This window comes from Oncorhynchus masou, chromosome 8, assembly GCF_036934945.1.
Source record: "Oncorhynchus masou masou isolate Uvic2021 chromosome 8, UVic_Omas_1.1, whole genome shotgun sequence".
NCBI classification, from domain to species: Eukaryota; Metazoa; Chordata; class Actinopteri; order Salmoniformes; family Salmonidae; genus Oncorhynchus; species Oncorhynchus masou.
The window spans coordinates 22,966,622-22,980,499 of NC_088219.1; the positions used below are offsets into that span (position 1 = coordinate 22,966,622).

Here is a 13,878-nt window from a genome sequence, read left to right on the forward strand (position 1 = left end):
GAAGGCGTAACTGCCGAAATGTACTAAAGTGCCCAGCCAAAATAAGGGGATGTCTTATTGTTTCACAATGTTCAGGGAACTTCGGATTTCATTTGAAGTAGGTACTCACTCAGTCAGTCATTCACTCAGTCACCAGTCAGTCACTCACTCAATGTCGTCAGCCAGTCAGTCACTCACTCAATGTCGTTAGTCAGTCAGTCAGTCACTGACTGTCGTCAGTGATGATATCCTTTACTGTGCACTGCATGCATCAGGATATCAACCTATCAGAGTTCTGAAGTCTGAAATCAGTTTGTAACTGTGTTATTAAGGTCGTCATTTTCTGGAAATGTCCACTAGTTTAATACTTGAACATTTTGTCCTTAAAGCAGCACTTTACTATGTGTGCCATGTGGCACACATAAATGTCCCTACTCTGTAATCAGTCATCGAAGCTACTAAGTGACACACACACTGCATTACAAGGGAGTGTAAAAAAAACGACTTCATTCGTCATCCAAGGTCATTAAATAGGCCATGTGAAACAGTGTACAGACTTACCACCTGAAGAAGTGGGGCAAACTAGTTATGCGTAGCCAGCCCAGATGTTGTATTCTCACGTTCAATATGCTAACAGCTGCTCCTCATGTTGTTGTGTCATCAGACGTCCACAAGATGGCGCCTATAAGCCATCGCATTTCCCTCTGACTTCTCAAAGTTCCAAATGACATCTGGACATATTAGGTACTGTATTAGGTATTTGATAAGGCTTTGTTTAAAAAAAAAAAATAACAATAAAAGATTATTTAGCTCATAAAACAGAAACATCAAATTTAGGCAAAAAAGAGAAATATTTATTTCATGATAGACCTCATTTTGGAAATACTCGACAGTTCAAAAAATGTACACGATTAAGTCATTTTTTGAAGATGTACTGACAGGAGATGAAACATCTATTACCACATGCAATGGGGTTTCTCCACTACACAAACAGTGACTAAGTAATCCCCCCCCCCTCCCCCCTAGCCTACAAGTACTCCCCTCAAAATGAACTCCTTCAATCCTAGATGGCAGGAGTTGTATTTGGGAGCAGTGGGCCTTTGGAATGAACACAGTCACATATGGTCAGAAACTCTTTCCCTCTTCCACCACATCAGTTTTAGTTTGTCAGCCAACATCATTGCTTGAATCCTTCTGGTCAGTAGATTATTGTGGGTAGCCTTGGCAACTGATCTGGGATGGGACCAGAGAATATGGCAGCCATCTGTATCTCTATCTTCTAATTACATGGATGTGGTCATTCAGTCAATGATCCAGTGGAGCTGCACTGTTTTCCCTTGGAGCTAGAAAATGTATGACTGCATACAATATGTCCATATTGTGACACCTTCATATTATGCTCAGGTAGATCATCATCGTATGATGTTGACTTTTGGATTCTGCGTAATTCATGGAGCTGCCATATTATTTCGCCAGTCACCAAAGCAACAGAATTGGATTAAAATTGTAAACTTGCAAAAGTCCCAGTACCATGTGTCCATTTGTAAAATAAGGCAAGGTACAAACAAACTGATAATACAAATATCTAGGTTAAAGTTCATGCGGACATTAATAAAAAGAGGTTGCATTTGGCTTTAAAATCATTCTGGTTGGTCCAGTTTCCAGCAGGTAAATGTGGTCTTGTTCAAACTAAAACAAAATAAAAACAACAAAAACATTGAACACCATGATAGATTTTCAGTGCATTAAGTGGACTGACTTAAAGTTTCCCTTTTTGCATCCTGTTGATTGTGAGGAGATCCCACAGACGTAAAGTGCTGAGACCGATGTGAACCTTCTATCTGTACACCCATTCTACCTAACATTACACCTTTCAGTGGGTCGCTGTGTTTTTGGGCTGCGACAGGAACCGTTAATTCCCCGACTCCAGTGCAATGTTTCTGAGGGCCACTGTCTATCTTCAGTCGGCAAGATGGGACGAATTCATGAACTAACTCCCTTCTTGCACCAGTCACATAGAGTGTTGATGACTGGAGCAATCCCAAATGGTCCATCACCCCCTTCTCTCTTCTTCTCCATCCATAGTCCACTCTGTAGTAGAGGATGGTTGGGTAGAGCTCGACTGAAAGCTGGCGAATCCTGTGAGCATTGACCACACTTCAAAGGCAAGGGCAAGTGTGTGTGTGTGTGTGTGTGTGTGTGTGTGTGTGTGTGTGTGTGTGTGTGTGTGTGTGTGTGTGTGTGTGTGTGTGTGTGTGTGTGTGCAAGGCCATTTCTCCTTCCCTCTCTCCTGTAAGCCTTCAAGGCATCGCCATGACAACTAAGGCAAAATCTTCCAGCAAAAAGACACAAACATGTGTCTTGTTCTTTTCCTTTTTGTCTGCTGTGTTGCTAATCTCAACAACACACAATAATTGTTAGGATCTCTGTTAAATAAATTATCTATACATTATATTAGCCCCTCCCATAGACCTGCAACAAAGGAGGAGTCTATCTATGTAATAAAACTATAGGTTCCCAGTATCTGTATGTACTGTATGTTGGGCCTCTCTACAATTTTTCACAGTCCATGTCAGCCTCTTCAGAACAACAAGAGGCAGACAGACTTCCTCACAGAGATCAAACAGGACAAGATCTTACAAAAAAAAAAACATAAGCAAAGCCGATGCATACAAGTAGGAAGAAAACCGGAGTAGAAACGTTGTTCACTGCAAAATCAGTATCCAGCTAAAAGTATTCCACATGGTGTTTCCCTGGAAACCAACTAGTCCTCTCTTGAGGACTGTGGAGCGAGGTTTGATGTGATTGGACTGGGGCCGTGGTGACATCAGAGCCTCACTGAACTCCTTCTTCGTCAACGTACGTTGAGGGAAACCAGCCAATCTGAAATGTCAACAATGAGATCAGAAACTTGGCAAAAATCTAATGCTGTAGCCTAAAGAAAAGCCTTCTAGATTTCAGTGAGGCAAATGCTAGATTAGAAAACATTGTAGACTTCACTTTGCGGAAACCCTGTATATTAAGACTCTCTCATACCTGTGTAATTACACAGCAATTGATATAGTAAGAACATTGTAATATCATGAATAACATCTCTTAAGCCCCTCCAATATTCGTTCTCTCTCACCCTGTCATTGGCCTCTCCCTTCCACCACCCCTGGTCTCCTCCAATCTTGCTGTAGATCTTGACGATGTCCCCTTCTCTGAGAGACAGCTCTCTCATGTCCCGTGCTGCAAAGTTGTACCTGGCCACCGCTGTGCTGACCACCCTCGGCGTGAATACTGCAGCAATGACATCAGAGTGAGTCCGTGGGATAACAGTGCAGAGAGACCAGACACATTGGTGGCCCACAGATAAAGATTGTGGGAGAGTGCACAACATTAACAGACAGTAGTGGAGATTAGGGTTGGAGGAGAGGATGGTGCAGGAGTGATACAGAGGAGATGGATTCTGCACCTTCCTTCAATTTGACATTCTCAAGAAACCAGTTCATTCAATGCTCTACTCAATGATGTGATGACACATAAAGATAAAGTCGCACATCCTATATGCTCCAAACAATGTAATGCACAGTGATGACACATGACAACAGAGATGAGAACCTATGACAGCAGCTATGAAAGAGTACGGGATGAAAAGGGATGTGAAACGAGAGGAGAGGTGGCTTGCTAGAGGGAAGAGGGAAGAAGAACAAGAGCTGAAGAAAAGGGAGGAGAGAGTACCTGACCAGAAGGGGGCTGAGCTCTGAGAGGAGAAGTTTAGACCCTGAGGACTGAGGAAGGAGAAGTTGTAGGAAGCGCCAATGGCTGCTGAGACAGGCAGTGGAAGAGAGAACAAGAAAGAGAGAAAGAGAGAGAGAAAGGAAATTCATTAGGGAGCGTGCAATGGCCACCTTGATCTCTGGCCAGCTAACACACCGGGCTTTGGACAGATAGTCCCCATGGGAAAAAAATAGTCTAAATCAAGAGGGAGAAAAACAATACTCCATTTTATACCCATGCCTCACACACAAAAAAAAACAACCTTGACAAATGTCCAAGACACCAGAGGCGCTAAATCCTGCTCCTGGCCAGCCAGCCCCTATCCTCTGCCCTGAAGCACACCCCTTCCAACACCTCTAAACCACACACACACACACACACACACACACATACACGCTCCCATTCATCTCTCCATCCATTTCCACACACTGACCAGAAAAATGGAGGGAGAAAAATGTGTTGCTTGTGCCAGATGGACCTGGCTGGAGAGGGAGAAATACTATGTGGGAGGCTGGCCAGAGCAGAGAGCAGAGCCAAATCATTTATTACACATCTAATGATGGAGAGTGTTCAACAGAGCCTATTCAGCTGGCCAGCCAGCCAGCTCAGGGCCTGAGACAGCTGCCAGGAGCCCCAGCCCAGCCTTCCCCCTTCACTCTCTCTTTGGCGGGTTGGTTAGGTCAGGGGAAGTGGTGACTCTGGGAGGGACCGAGCCCTGCAGGATGACTGGCCTGGCTTGGTGTCTCCTGTTCTGGGAGGAGAGGGGCGGGAGGAGAAACAAACCGGCAGCCTGTACCTGTCAGTTAATTCTGTGCCCTTAGCCCTGCACACTCTGTAAGAATGCATGCACTAACTCTGAATAGGGATGTCTGTATTGTCAGAGAGTAGAGGAAGAGGGAGGAAGAAGGCTCACCAGGGATGGGCTCACCTGGAGAGCGGGTGCTGGAACGCGACGCCGGCCCCCGTTCTTTAGATTTGTAGGGATATCGTAAAGTCGTGTCCAGCAGCTTGAAACTCTCCTTCAGCGAATGAGACTGATAGTACTCCACCAACTCCTGTCAGACAAAACACAATAGGAAGAAGCAATAGGGTCCTTCATTAATCATATAAGCATTAGAAGTAGTAAGGGGACATTATGTGACTGATTGACAAAAGCTATATTACCAGTAGACTCTCAAACTTCTTAGCCTCAGTGATGTGGATCCAGCTGTCTTTCTCAATGACTTTAATGTGCTTCACTTCCTCATTGAACCTGTTGGAAACAAAAGTACTGCAGTGACTAGAAAGGAATCACAAGATAGGGAACGCTACCTCTAAAGGCATCCCAAACTGGATGACAACTTCCTGACAATGTACAGTCGTGGCCAAAAGTATTGAGAATGACACAAATATTAACTTTCACAAAGTCTGCTGCCTCAGTTTGTATGATTGAGTGACCAGATGAATTGCAATTAATTGCAAAGTCCTTCTTTGCCATGCAAATTAACTGATTCCCCCCAAAACATTTCCACTGCATTTCAGCCCTGCCACAAAAGGACCAGCTGACATCATGTCAGTGATTCTCTCGTTAACACAGGTGTGAGTGTTGACGAGGACAAGGCTGGAGATCACTCTGTCATGCTGATTGAGTTTGTATAACAGACTGGAAGCTTCAAAAGGAGGGTGGTGCTTGGAATCATTGTGCTTCCTCTGTCAATCATGGTTACCTGCAATGAAACACGTGCCGTCATCATTGCTTTGCAAAAAAAGGGCTTCACAGGCAAGGATATTGCTGCCAGTAAGATTGCACCTAAATCAACCATTTATCGGAACTTCAAGGAGAGCGGGTCAATTGTTGTGAAGAAGGCTTCAGGGCGCCCAAGAAAGTCCAGCAAGTGCCAGGACCATCTCCTAAAGTTGATTCAGCTGCGGGATCGGGGCACCACCAGTACAGAGCTTGCTGAGGAATGGCAGCAGGCAGGTGTGAGTGCATCTGCACGCACAGTGAGGCAAAGACTTTTGGAGGATGGCCTGGTTTCAAGAAGGGCAGCAAAGAAGCCACTTCTCTCCAGGAAAAACATCAGGGACAGACTGATATTCTGCAAAAGGTACAGGGATTGGACTGTTGAGGACTGGGGTAAAGGCATTATCTCTGATGAATCCCTGTTCCGATTGTTTGGGGCATCCTGAAAAAAACTTGTCTGGAGAAGACAAGGTGAGCGCTACCATCAGTCCTGTGTCATGCCAACAGTAAAGCATCCCGAGACCATTCATGTGTGGGGTTGCTTCTCAGCCAAGGGAGTGGGCTCACTAACAATTTTGCCTGAGAACACAGCCATGAATAAATAATGGTACCAACACATCCTCTGAGAGCAACTTCTCCCAACCATCCAGGAAGTTTGGTGATGAACAATGCCTTTTCCAGCACATTGCCATAGGGCAAAAGTGATAACTAAGTGTCTCGGGGAACAAAACATTGATATTGTGGGTCCATGACAAGGAAACTCCCCAGACCTTAATCCCATTGAGAACTTGTGGTCAATCCTCAAGAGGCGGGTAGACAAACAAAATCCCTCAAATTCTGACAAACTCCAAGCATTGATTATGCAAGAATGGGCTGCCATCTGTCAGGATGTGAAACCAGAAGTTAATTGACAGCATGCCAGGGCGGATTACAGAGGTCTTGAAAAAGAACGGTCAACACTGCAAATATTGACTCTTTGCATCAACTTCATGTAATTGTCAATAGAAGCCTTTGACACTTATGAAATGCTTGTAATTATACCTCAGTATTCCATTGTAACATCTGACAAAAAAATAAATATCTAAAGACACTGAAGCAGCAGACTTTGTGAAAATTAATATTTGTGTCATTCTCAAAACATTTTGGCCACGACTGTACACTACAAAGATTGAGTCATTCAATAAAGTGACTTGCACTATAAAGTACGCAAAGGAATGGAGGTTTGGTAGTGTTAGAGATACAGAGAAAACTCCTGTTATTTACCTTTCTTAAGGCAAATGGTAAACAACACTCACTTGATGCTGATGGCGAACCTCTCTGCCTCAGCAGTCCTCTCTCTGATCAGGTATGTTCCACTGCTGTGGGACTTCAACAGGTTGTCAGCCTGTGTCCGCTCCATGTTGCCAGCAAACCTGACGGGACATTGAGGGGGAACACAGGTCCTTGAAGGACTACAGATACACATAGTAATACACCGTCCTAGCATAGTAATACACAGTCCTAGCATAGTAATACACCATCCTAGCATAGTAATACACCGTCCTAGCATAGTGATACACCGTCCAAGCATAGTGATACACCGTCCAAGCATAGTAATACACCGTCCTAGCATAGTAATACACCGTCCAGGCATAGTAATACACCGTCCAGGCATAGTAATACACCGTCCTAGCATAGTAATACACCGTCCTAGCATAGTAATACACCGTCCAGGCATAGTAATACACCGTCCTAGCATAGTAATACACCGTCCTAGCATAGTAATACACCGTCCTAGCATAGTAATACACCGTCCTAGCATAGTAATACACCGTCCAAGCATAGTAATACACCGTCCTAGCATAGTAATACACCGTCCAAGCATAGTAATACACCGTCCTAGCATAGTAATACACTGTCCTAGCATAGTAATACACCGTCCAAGCATAGTAATACACCGTCCTAGCATAGTGATACACTGTCCAAGCATAGTAATACACCGTCCTAGCATAGTAATACATCGTCCTAGCATAGTGATACACCGTCCAAGCATAGTGATACACCGTCCTAGCATAGTAATACACCGTCCAAGCATAGTAATACACCGTCCTAGCATAGTGATACACCGTCCAAGATAGTAATACACCGTAGCATAGTAATACACCGTCCTAGCATAGTAATACACCGTCCAAGCATAGTAATACACCGTCCTAGCATAGTAATACACCGTCCTAGCATAGTAATACACCGTCCAAGCATAGTAATCCACCGTCCTAGCATAGTAATACACCGTCCTAGCATAGTAATACACCGTCCTAGCATAGTAATACACCGTCCAAGCATAGTAATACACCGTCCTAGCATAGTAATACACCGTCCAAGCATAGTAATCCACCGTCCTAGTAATACATTGGCATAGTAATACACCGTCCTAGCATAGTAATACACCGCATAGCAATACACCGTCCAAGCATAGTAATACACCGTCCAGGCATAGCATAGGCATAATACACCGTCCTAGCATAGTAATACATAGCATAAATACATCGTCCAAGCATAGTAATACACCGTCCTAGCATAGTAATACACCGCATAGTAATACACCGTCCAAGCATAATAATACACAGTCCTAACATAATAATACACTGTCCTAGCATAGTAATACACCGTCCAAGCATAGTAATACACCGTCCAAGCATAGTAATATCCTGTTTTAACATAGTAATATCCTGTCTTAACATAGTAATACACTGTCTTAACATAGTATATTAATTTGTTAAGACAGTGTATTACTGTCTAACAAAGTAATACACTGTCTTAATGTAGTAATACACTGTCTAACATAGTAATGCTCTGTCTTAACATAGTAATGCACTGTCCTAACATAATACCACAGTAATACAATTTATTTACTACAGAGAAATAAGAAGATAGTACTTTCAAACTACACTGAATCATCATTTCAAAATGAGGACATCCAAACTTTTGAAACATGTATGATGTATCCAAGGTAAAGGGTCATACCAGGGGTATCCATAGTAGTCTGTTTCCCTTGAGGGCTGCCGGCTGGGGAAGGACTGGAACAAAGGCTGTGGTGACAACAACAAAATCAGCGTTAGAGAGTCCATAAATAGAGTAAAATCATTAGTGAGGGAATGAATGTGTATGTTTGAGGGGTATTTTACCTTGGGGTCCAAACAAGGCTTTACACAGCTGTTAGGAAAGAAGCCTCTCTTCTGGGTTTGGATAAGCTTTCCCTGGGAGAGAGACACGAGGTGTTGATATACAACAACTCTGCTGCTATGGATGGATATAGGATAATGATATGAATGTTCCTCCGAATGTGTATGTTCGGTGATAACCTATAGTCACTATTTATAGGGGGGGAGGGAGTGATTTTACCTCCCACCAGGTGGTGTCAGGTTCCCCCTTCAGCAGCTCGATGAAGTCCCCTGTCTGGAAGGAGAGTGGAGTCTTCCCTGGAGGAACAGGCGTCCCATGATAGTTCCTTACTGCCACCATCTTAGGGCCTGAAGTCAGGATCAAATGCAAGATGAAATTCTGTAAGATAAACTAAACACTCTTCCAATGGGCTATGAAGACTATACAGAATTCTTCATATACATCTCAACACTTCCATCGCTTGTATTAGTCTACTCAATTAGCACTTGCATTGTAGTCTTCCACTAGATGGAAGCAGAGAACTGTAGCTCTAATCCACCTTCCAAACAACTTCAAATTAGTTTGACAGCTTGAGAGCAATGTTTATTGCAGTCTGCTGTACATTGTTTTGATTTCTGACTGAGCAACATTACACTGTGCTATGTGAATTCCTGTATACACAGCATTCCTACCTGATGACGGTAGTCCAAGGTCCTGAAAAAAGAAGGATCAACACATAACAGGGTCAAGATAAGGGATCTCCACAGCGTTATGATGCTACACAACCAAACAGATGTATCAATCATTTAAAAAAAAACAGCAATATGAGAACTTCTTCATGATACATTAGATTGTATTTTTCGAAAGGTGAATGTCTAAGAAGCGGGGGACGGGGGGGGGGACGGACACACTCACCGTGTCGAGTGGATCTGAGAAAATGAGAGAGAAAGAGAAAGGATGAGGAAGAGCAGTCGGTCAACAAAATGTTACAACTCAGTATTTATTCACGTCCCATTGGACAGTCTATCGAGGGAGACATGTCAGTAACACTTCACATGGAGTTACTCTTATGCCTGTGTAGTTCCACTGTAATGTATAGTACTGGAGTTGAGTGTAAAGTAAACCTACTGATTTTGCAGATGGTGATGCACTCTAGACACTCTTTATGAGCTCCAGTCCCACAGCGGGAACAGTAGTACCCCTGGTAGAAGATCCCCCTGGAGACACAGACAGTGTGGGGGGGTCAGGGGTGAGGAAAAGACAGAAACTGACAAGCCAATCATGCACAGGATCATTCTTGACCAGCTAGGACCTGTCTTTATCTAAACACCACTCTAAATAGAATATGCTGTGCAACATGCATCATATGGGATGCTGTGCATTTGGAAAGTATTCAGACCCCTTGACTTTTCCAACATTTTGTTACAGCCTTATTCTAAAATTGATTACATTGTCTTTTCCCCCTCTTCAATCTACACACAATACACCATATAGATAAAGCAAAAACAGGTTTTTATACATTTTCGCTAAGTTATAAAAAACTGAAATATCACATTTCAAATCAAATCAAATTGTATTAGTCACATGCGCCGAATACAACAACAGTAGACCTTACAGTGGAATGCTTACTTCTGAGCCCCGAACCAACAATGTAGTTCAAAAAAATATAGATAAGAATAAGGAATAAAAGTAACAAGTATTTAAAGAGCAGCAGTAAAATAACAATAGCGAGACTATATACAGTGGGGTACCGGTACAGAGTCAATGTGCGGGGGCACCGGTTAGTTGAGGTAATATGTACAGGTAGAGTACAGGTAGTAGTGGTGTAAAAGAGGGGAAAGCAAATAGTCTGGGTAGCCATTCGATTAGATGTTCAGGAGACTTATGGCTTGGGGGTAGAAGCTGTTAAGAAGCCTCTTGGACCTAGACTTGGTGCTCTGGTACTGCTTGCCGTGTGGTAGCAGAGAGAACAGTCTATGACTAGGGTGGCTAGAGTCTTTGACAATTTTTTGGGCTTTCCTCTGACACCGCTTAGTATAGAGGTCCAGGATGGCAGGAAGCTTGGCCCCAGTGATGTACTGGGCCGTTCGCACTACCCTCTGTAGTGCCTTGCGGTAGGAGGCTGAGCAGTTGCCATACCAGGCAGTGATGCAACCAGAGAATGGGAGCGTACTCCGTCTTCTTTTTCCTGTAGTCCACAATTATGTACTTTGTTTTGATCATGTTGAGGGATAGGTTGTTATCCTGGCACCACACGGCCAGGTCTCTGACCTCCTCCCTATAGGCTGTTTCATTGCTGTCAGTGATCAGGCCCACCACTGTTGTGTCATCGGCAAACTTAATGATGGTGTTGGAGTCGTGACTGGCCGTGCAGTCATGAGTGAACAGGGAGTACAGGAGGAGACTGAGCACGCACCCTTGAGGGGCCCCTGTGTTGAGGATGAGCGTGGCGGATGTGTTGTTACCTACCCTTACCACCTGAGGACGGCCTGTTATGAAGTCCAAGATCCAGTTGCAGAGGAAGGTCTTTAGTCCCATGGTCCTTTGAATTATTGATGAGCTTTGAGGGCACAATGGTGTTGAACGCTGAGCTGTAGTCAATGAATAGCATTCTCACATAGGTGTTCCTTTTGTCCAAATGGGAAAGTGTGGAGAGCAATAAAGATTGCATGATCTGTGGATCTGTTGGGGAGGTATGCAAATTGGAGTGGGTCTAGGGTTTCTGGGATAATGGTGTTGATGTCAGCCATGACTGTAACTGCGTTCCTCCTCCTCTTCGTCTGAAGAATGAGGTTGGCGAAGCGAGCACGGCGACGCGGTAGGAAGCCCGAGAGTCAGCCCCAAAAACTTCTTGGGGGGGCACACAGGGAGTATGGCGAAGCCAGGTAGGAGACCTGCGCCAACTTCCTGTGCTTACCGGAGAGCGAGAGAGACCGGGCAGGCACCGTGTTATGCTGTGGAGCGCACGGTGTCTCCAGTGCGGGTGCATAGCCCGGTGCGGTACATACCAGCTCCTCTTATCGGCCGGGCTAGAGTGGGCATCGAGCCAGGTAAGATTGGGCAGGCTCGATGCTCAAGAGCTCCAGTGTACCTGCACGGTCCGGTCTATCCAGTGCCACCTACACGCACCAGCCCTCTGGTGGCAGTCCAGAGCCCAGTACTCCCTGTTTCTCCTCCCCGCACTCGCCCTGAGGTGCGTGTCCTCGGCCCAGTACCACCAGTGCCGGCACCACACATCAGGCCTATAGTGCGTCTCACCTGTCCAGCGCTGCTAGAGCCTTCCTCCTCTCCAGTGCAGCCGGATGTCTCCCGCCTGTCCGGCGCTGCCAGAACTCCCGCCCCTCATTCCAGAGGCGCCAGAGCTCCTCAGTCCAGCGCTGCCAGAGCCTTCCTCCTCTCCAGTGCAGCCGGATGTCTCCCGCCTGTCCGGGCGCTGCCAGAACTCCCGCCCCTCAGTCCAGAGGCGCCAGAGCCCCTCATTCCAGAGGCGCCAGAGATCCTCAGTCCAGCGCTGCCAGAGCCTTCCTCCTCTCCAGTGCAGCCGGAGTCTCCCGCCTGTCCGGCGCTGTCAGAGCTCCCGTCCCTCAGTCCAGAGGCGCCAGAGCCCCTCATTCCAGAGGCGCCAGAGCTCCTCAGTCCAGCGTTGCCGGAGCTTCCCGTCTGCCCAGCGCCATCAGAGTCGCCAGTCTGCCCAGCGCCGCCTGAGCTACCCGTCTGCCCAATGCCGCCTGAGCTACCCGTCTGCCCAGCGCCATCAGAGTCGCCAGTCTGCCCAGCGCCGCCTGAGCCACCCGTCTGCCCAGCGCCGCCAGTCTGCCCAGCGCCGCCAGTCTGCAAGGAGCCGCCAGTCTGCAAGGAGCCGCCAGTCTGCCAGGAGCCGCCAGTCAGCCAGAAGCCGCCAGTCAGCCAGGATCCGCCAAAGCCACCAGTCTGCCAGTATCCGTCAGATCCGCCAGGATCCGCCATTCAGCCAGGATCCGCCATTCAGCCAGGATCTGCCAGAACTGCCAGTCAGCCAGGATCTGCCAGGCACCAGAATCTGCCAGAGCCGTCAGTCAGCCAGGATCTGCCAGAGCTGCCAGTCAGCCAGGATCTGCCAGAACCACCAGTCAGCCAGGATCTGCCGGAACCGCCAGTCAGCCAGGTTCTGCCGGAACTGCCAGTCAGCCAGGATCTGCCAGAACCACCAGTCAGCCAGGATCTGCCGGAACCGCCAGTCAGCCAGGTTCTGCCGGAACTGCCAGTCATCCAGGATCTGCCGGAACTGCCAGTCAGCCAGCATCTGCCAGAACTGCCAGTCAGCCAGGATCTGCCAGTCAGCCAGGACCTGCCAGAACTGCCAGTCAGCCAGGATCTGCCAGAACTGCCAGTCAGCCAGGATCTGCCAGAACTGCCAGTCAGCTAGGTTCTGCCAGAACGACGAGCCAGCCAGGATCTGCCAGATCCATCAACCTGCCTGAGCTTCCTCTCAGCCCTGAGCTTCCTCTCAGCCCTGAGCTTCCCCTCAGTCCTGAGCTTCCCCTCAGTCCCGAGCTTCCCCTCAGTCCCAAGCTGCCCCTCAGTCCAGTGGGGCCCGTTGTTAGGGTCCCTAGACCAAGGTTAGCGGCGAGGGTCGCCACTCAAGGGACGCTAAGGAGGTGGACTAAGACAATTATGGAGTGGGGTCCACGTCCAGCGCCAGAGCCGCCACCGCGGACAGATGCCCACCCAGACCCTCCCCTATAGGTTTGGGTTGTGCGGTCACGTTCTGACCATCGTTCTTGTGTGTTTTCCTTGTTTTAGTGTTGGTCAGGACGTGAGCTGGGTGGGCATTCTATGTTGTGTGTCTGGTTTGTCTATTTCTATGTTTGGCCTGATATGGTTCTCAATCAGAGGCAGGTGTTAGTCATTGTCTAAATCAATGCTGTTTTAGTGCCAGCCTCAGTCTGTCAGTGTAAACAGCTATGAAAAATACAGATGAAAACTCTCTAGGTAGATAGTGTGGTCTACAGCTTATCATGAGATACTCTACCTCAGTCGAGCAATAACTCGAGACTTCCTTAGATATTGTGCACCGGCTGTTATTTACAAAAATACATAATCCGCCACCCCTTGTCTAAACAGATGCCACTGTTCTATCCTGCCGGTACAGCGTATAACCAGCCAGCTGTATGTTGATAGTGTCGTCGTTCAGTCACGACTCCGTGAAGCATAAGATATTACCATTTTTAATGTCCGGTTTGTAGTATAATCTTCCGCGTAGGTCATCAATTTTATTCTCCAAAGAATGTACG

General features: G+C 46.6%; 1 protein-coding gene across 1 annotated transcript in view; it reads right to left on the reverse strand.

Moving 5' to 3' along the window:
• Nucleotides 1-811: 811 nt before the first annotated feature.
• Nucleotides 812-13,878, reverse strand: part of LOC135544402 (guanine nucleotide exchange factor VAV2-like) — a 254,049-nt gene continuing 240,982 nt past the window's right edge. Inside the window, 12 exon segments of the mRNA XM_064971977.1 lie at nt 812-2,862; nt 3,107-3,261; nt 3,703-3,786; nt 4,670-4,796; nt 4,906-4,993; nt 6,760-6,876; nt 8,468-8,532; nt 8,629-8,700; nt 8,846-8,973; nt 9,298-9,319; nt 9,521-9,534; nt 9,734-9,822. Coding sequence (XP_064828049.1) covers nt 2,815-2,862; nt 3,107-3,261; nt 3,703-3,786; nt 4,670-4,796; nt 4,906-4,993; nt 6,760-6,876; nt 8,468-8,532; nt 8,629-8,700; nt 8,846-8,973; nt 9,298-9,319; nt 9,521-9,534; nt 9,734-9,822 — 1,009 coding nt within the window. The 3' untranslated portion in view covers nt 812-2,814.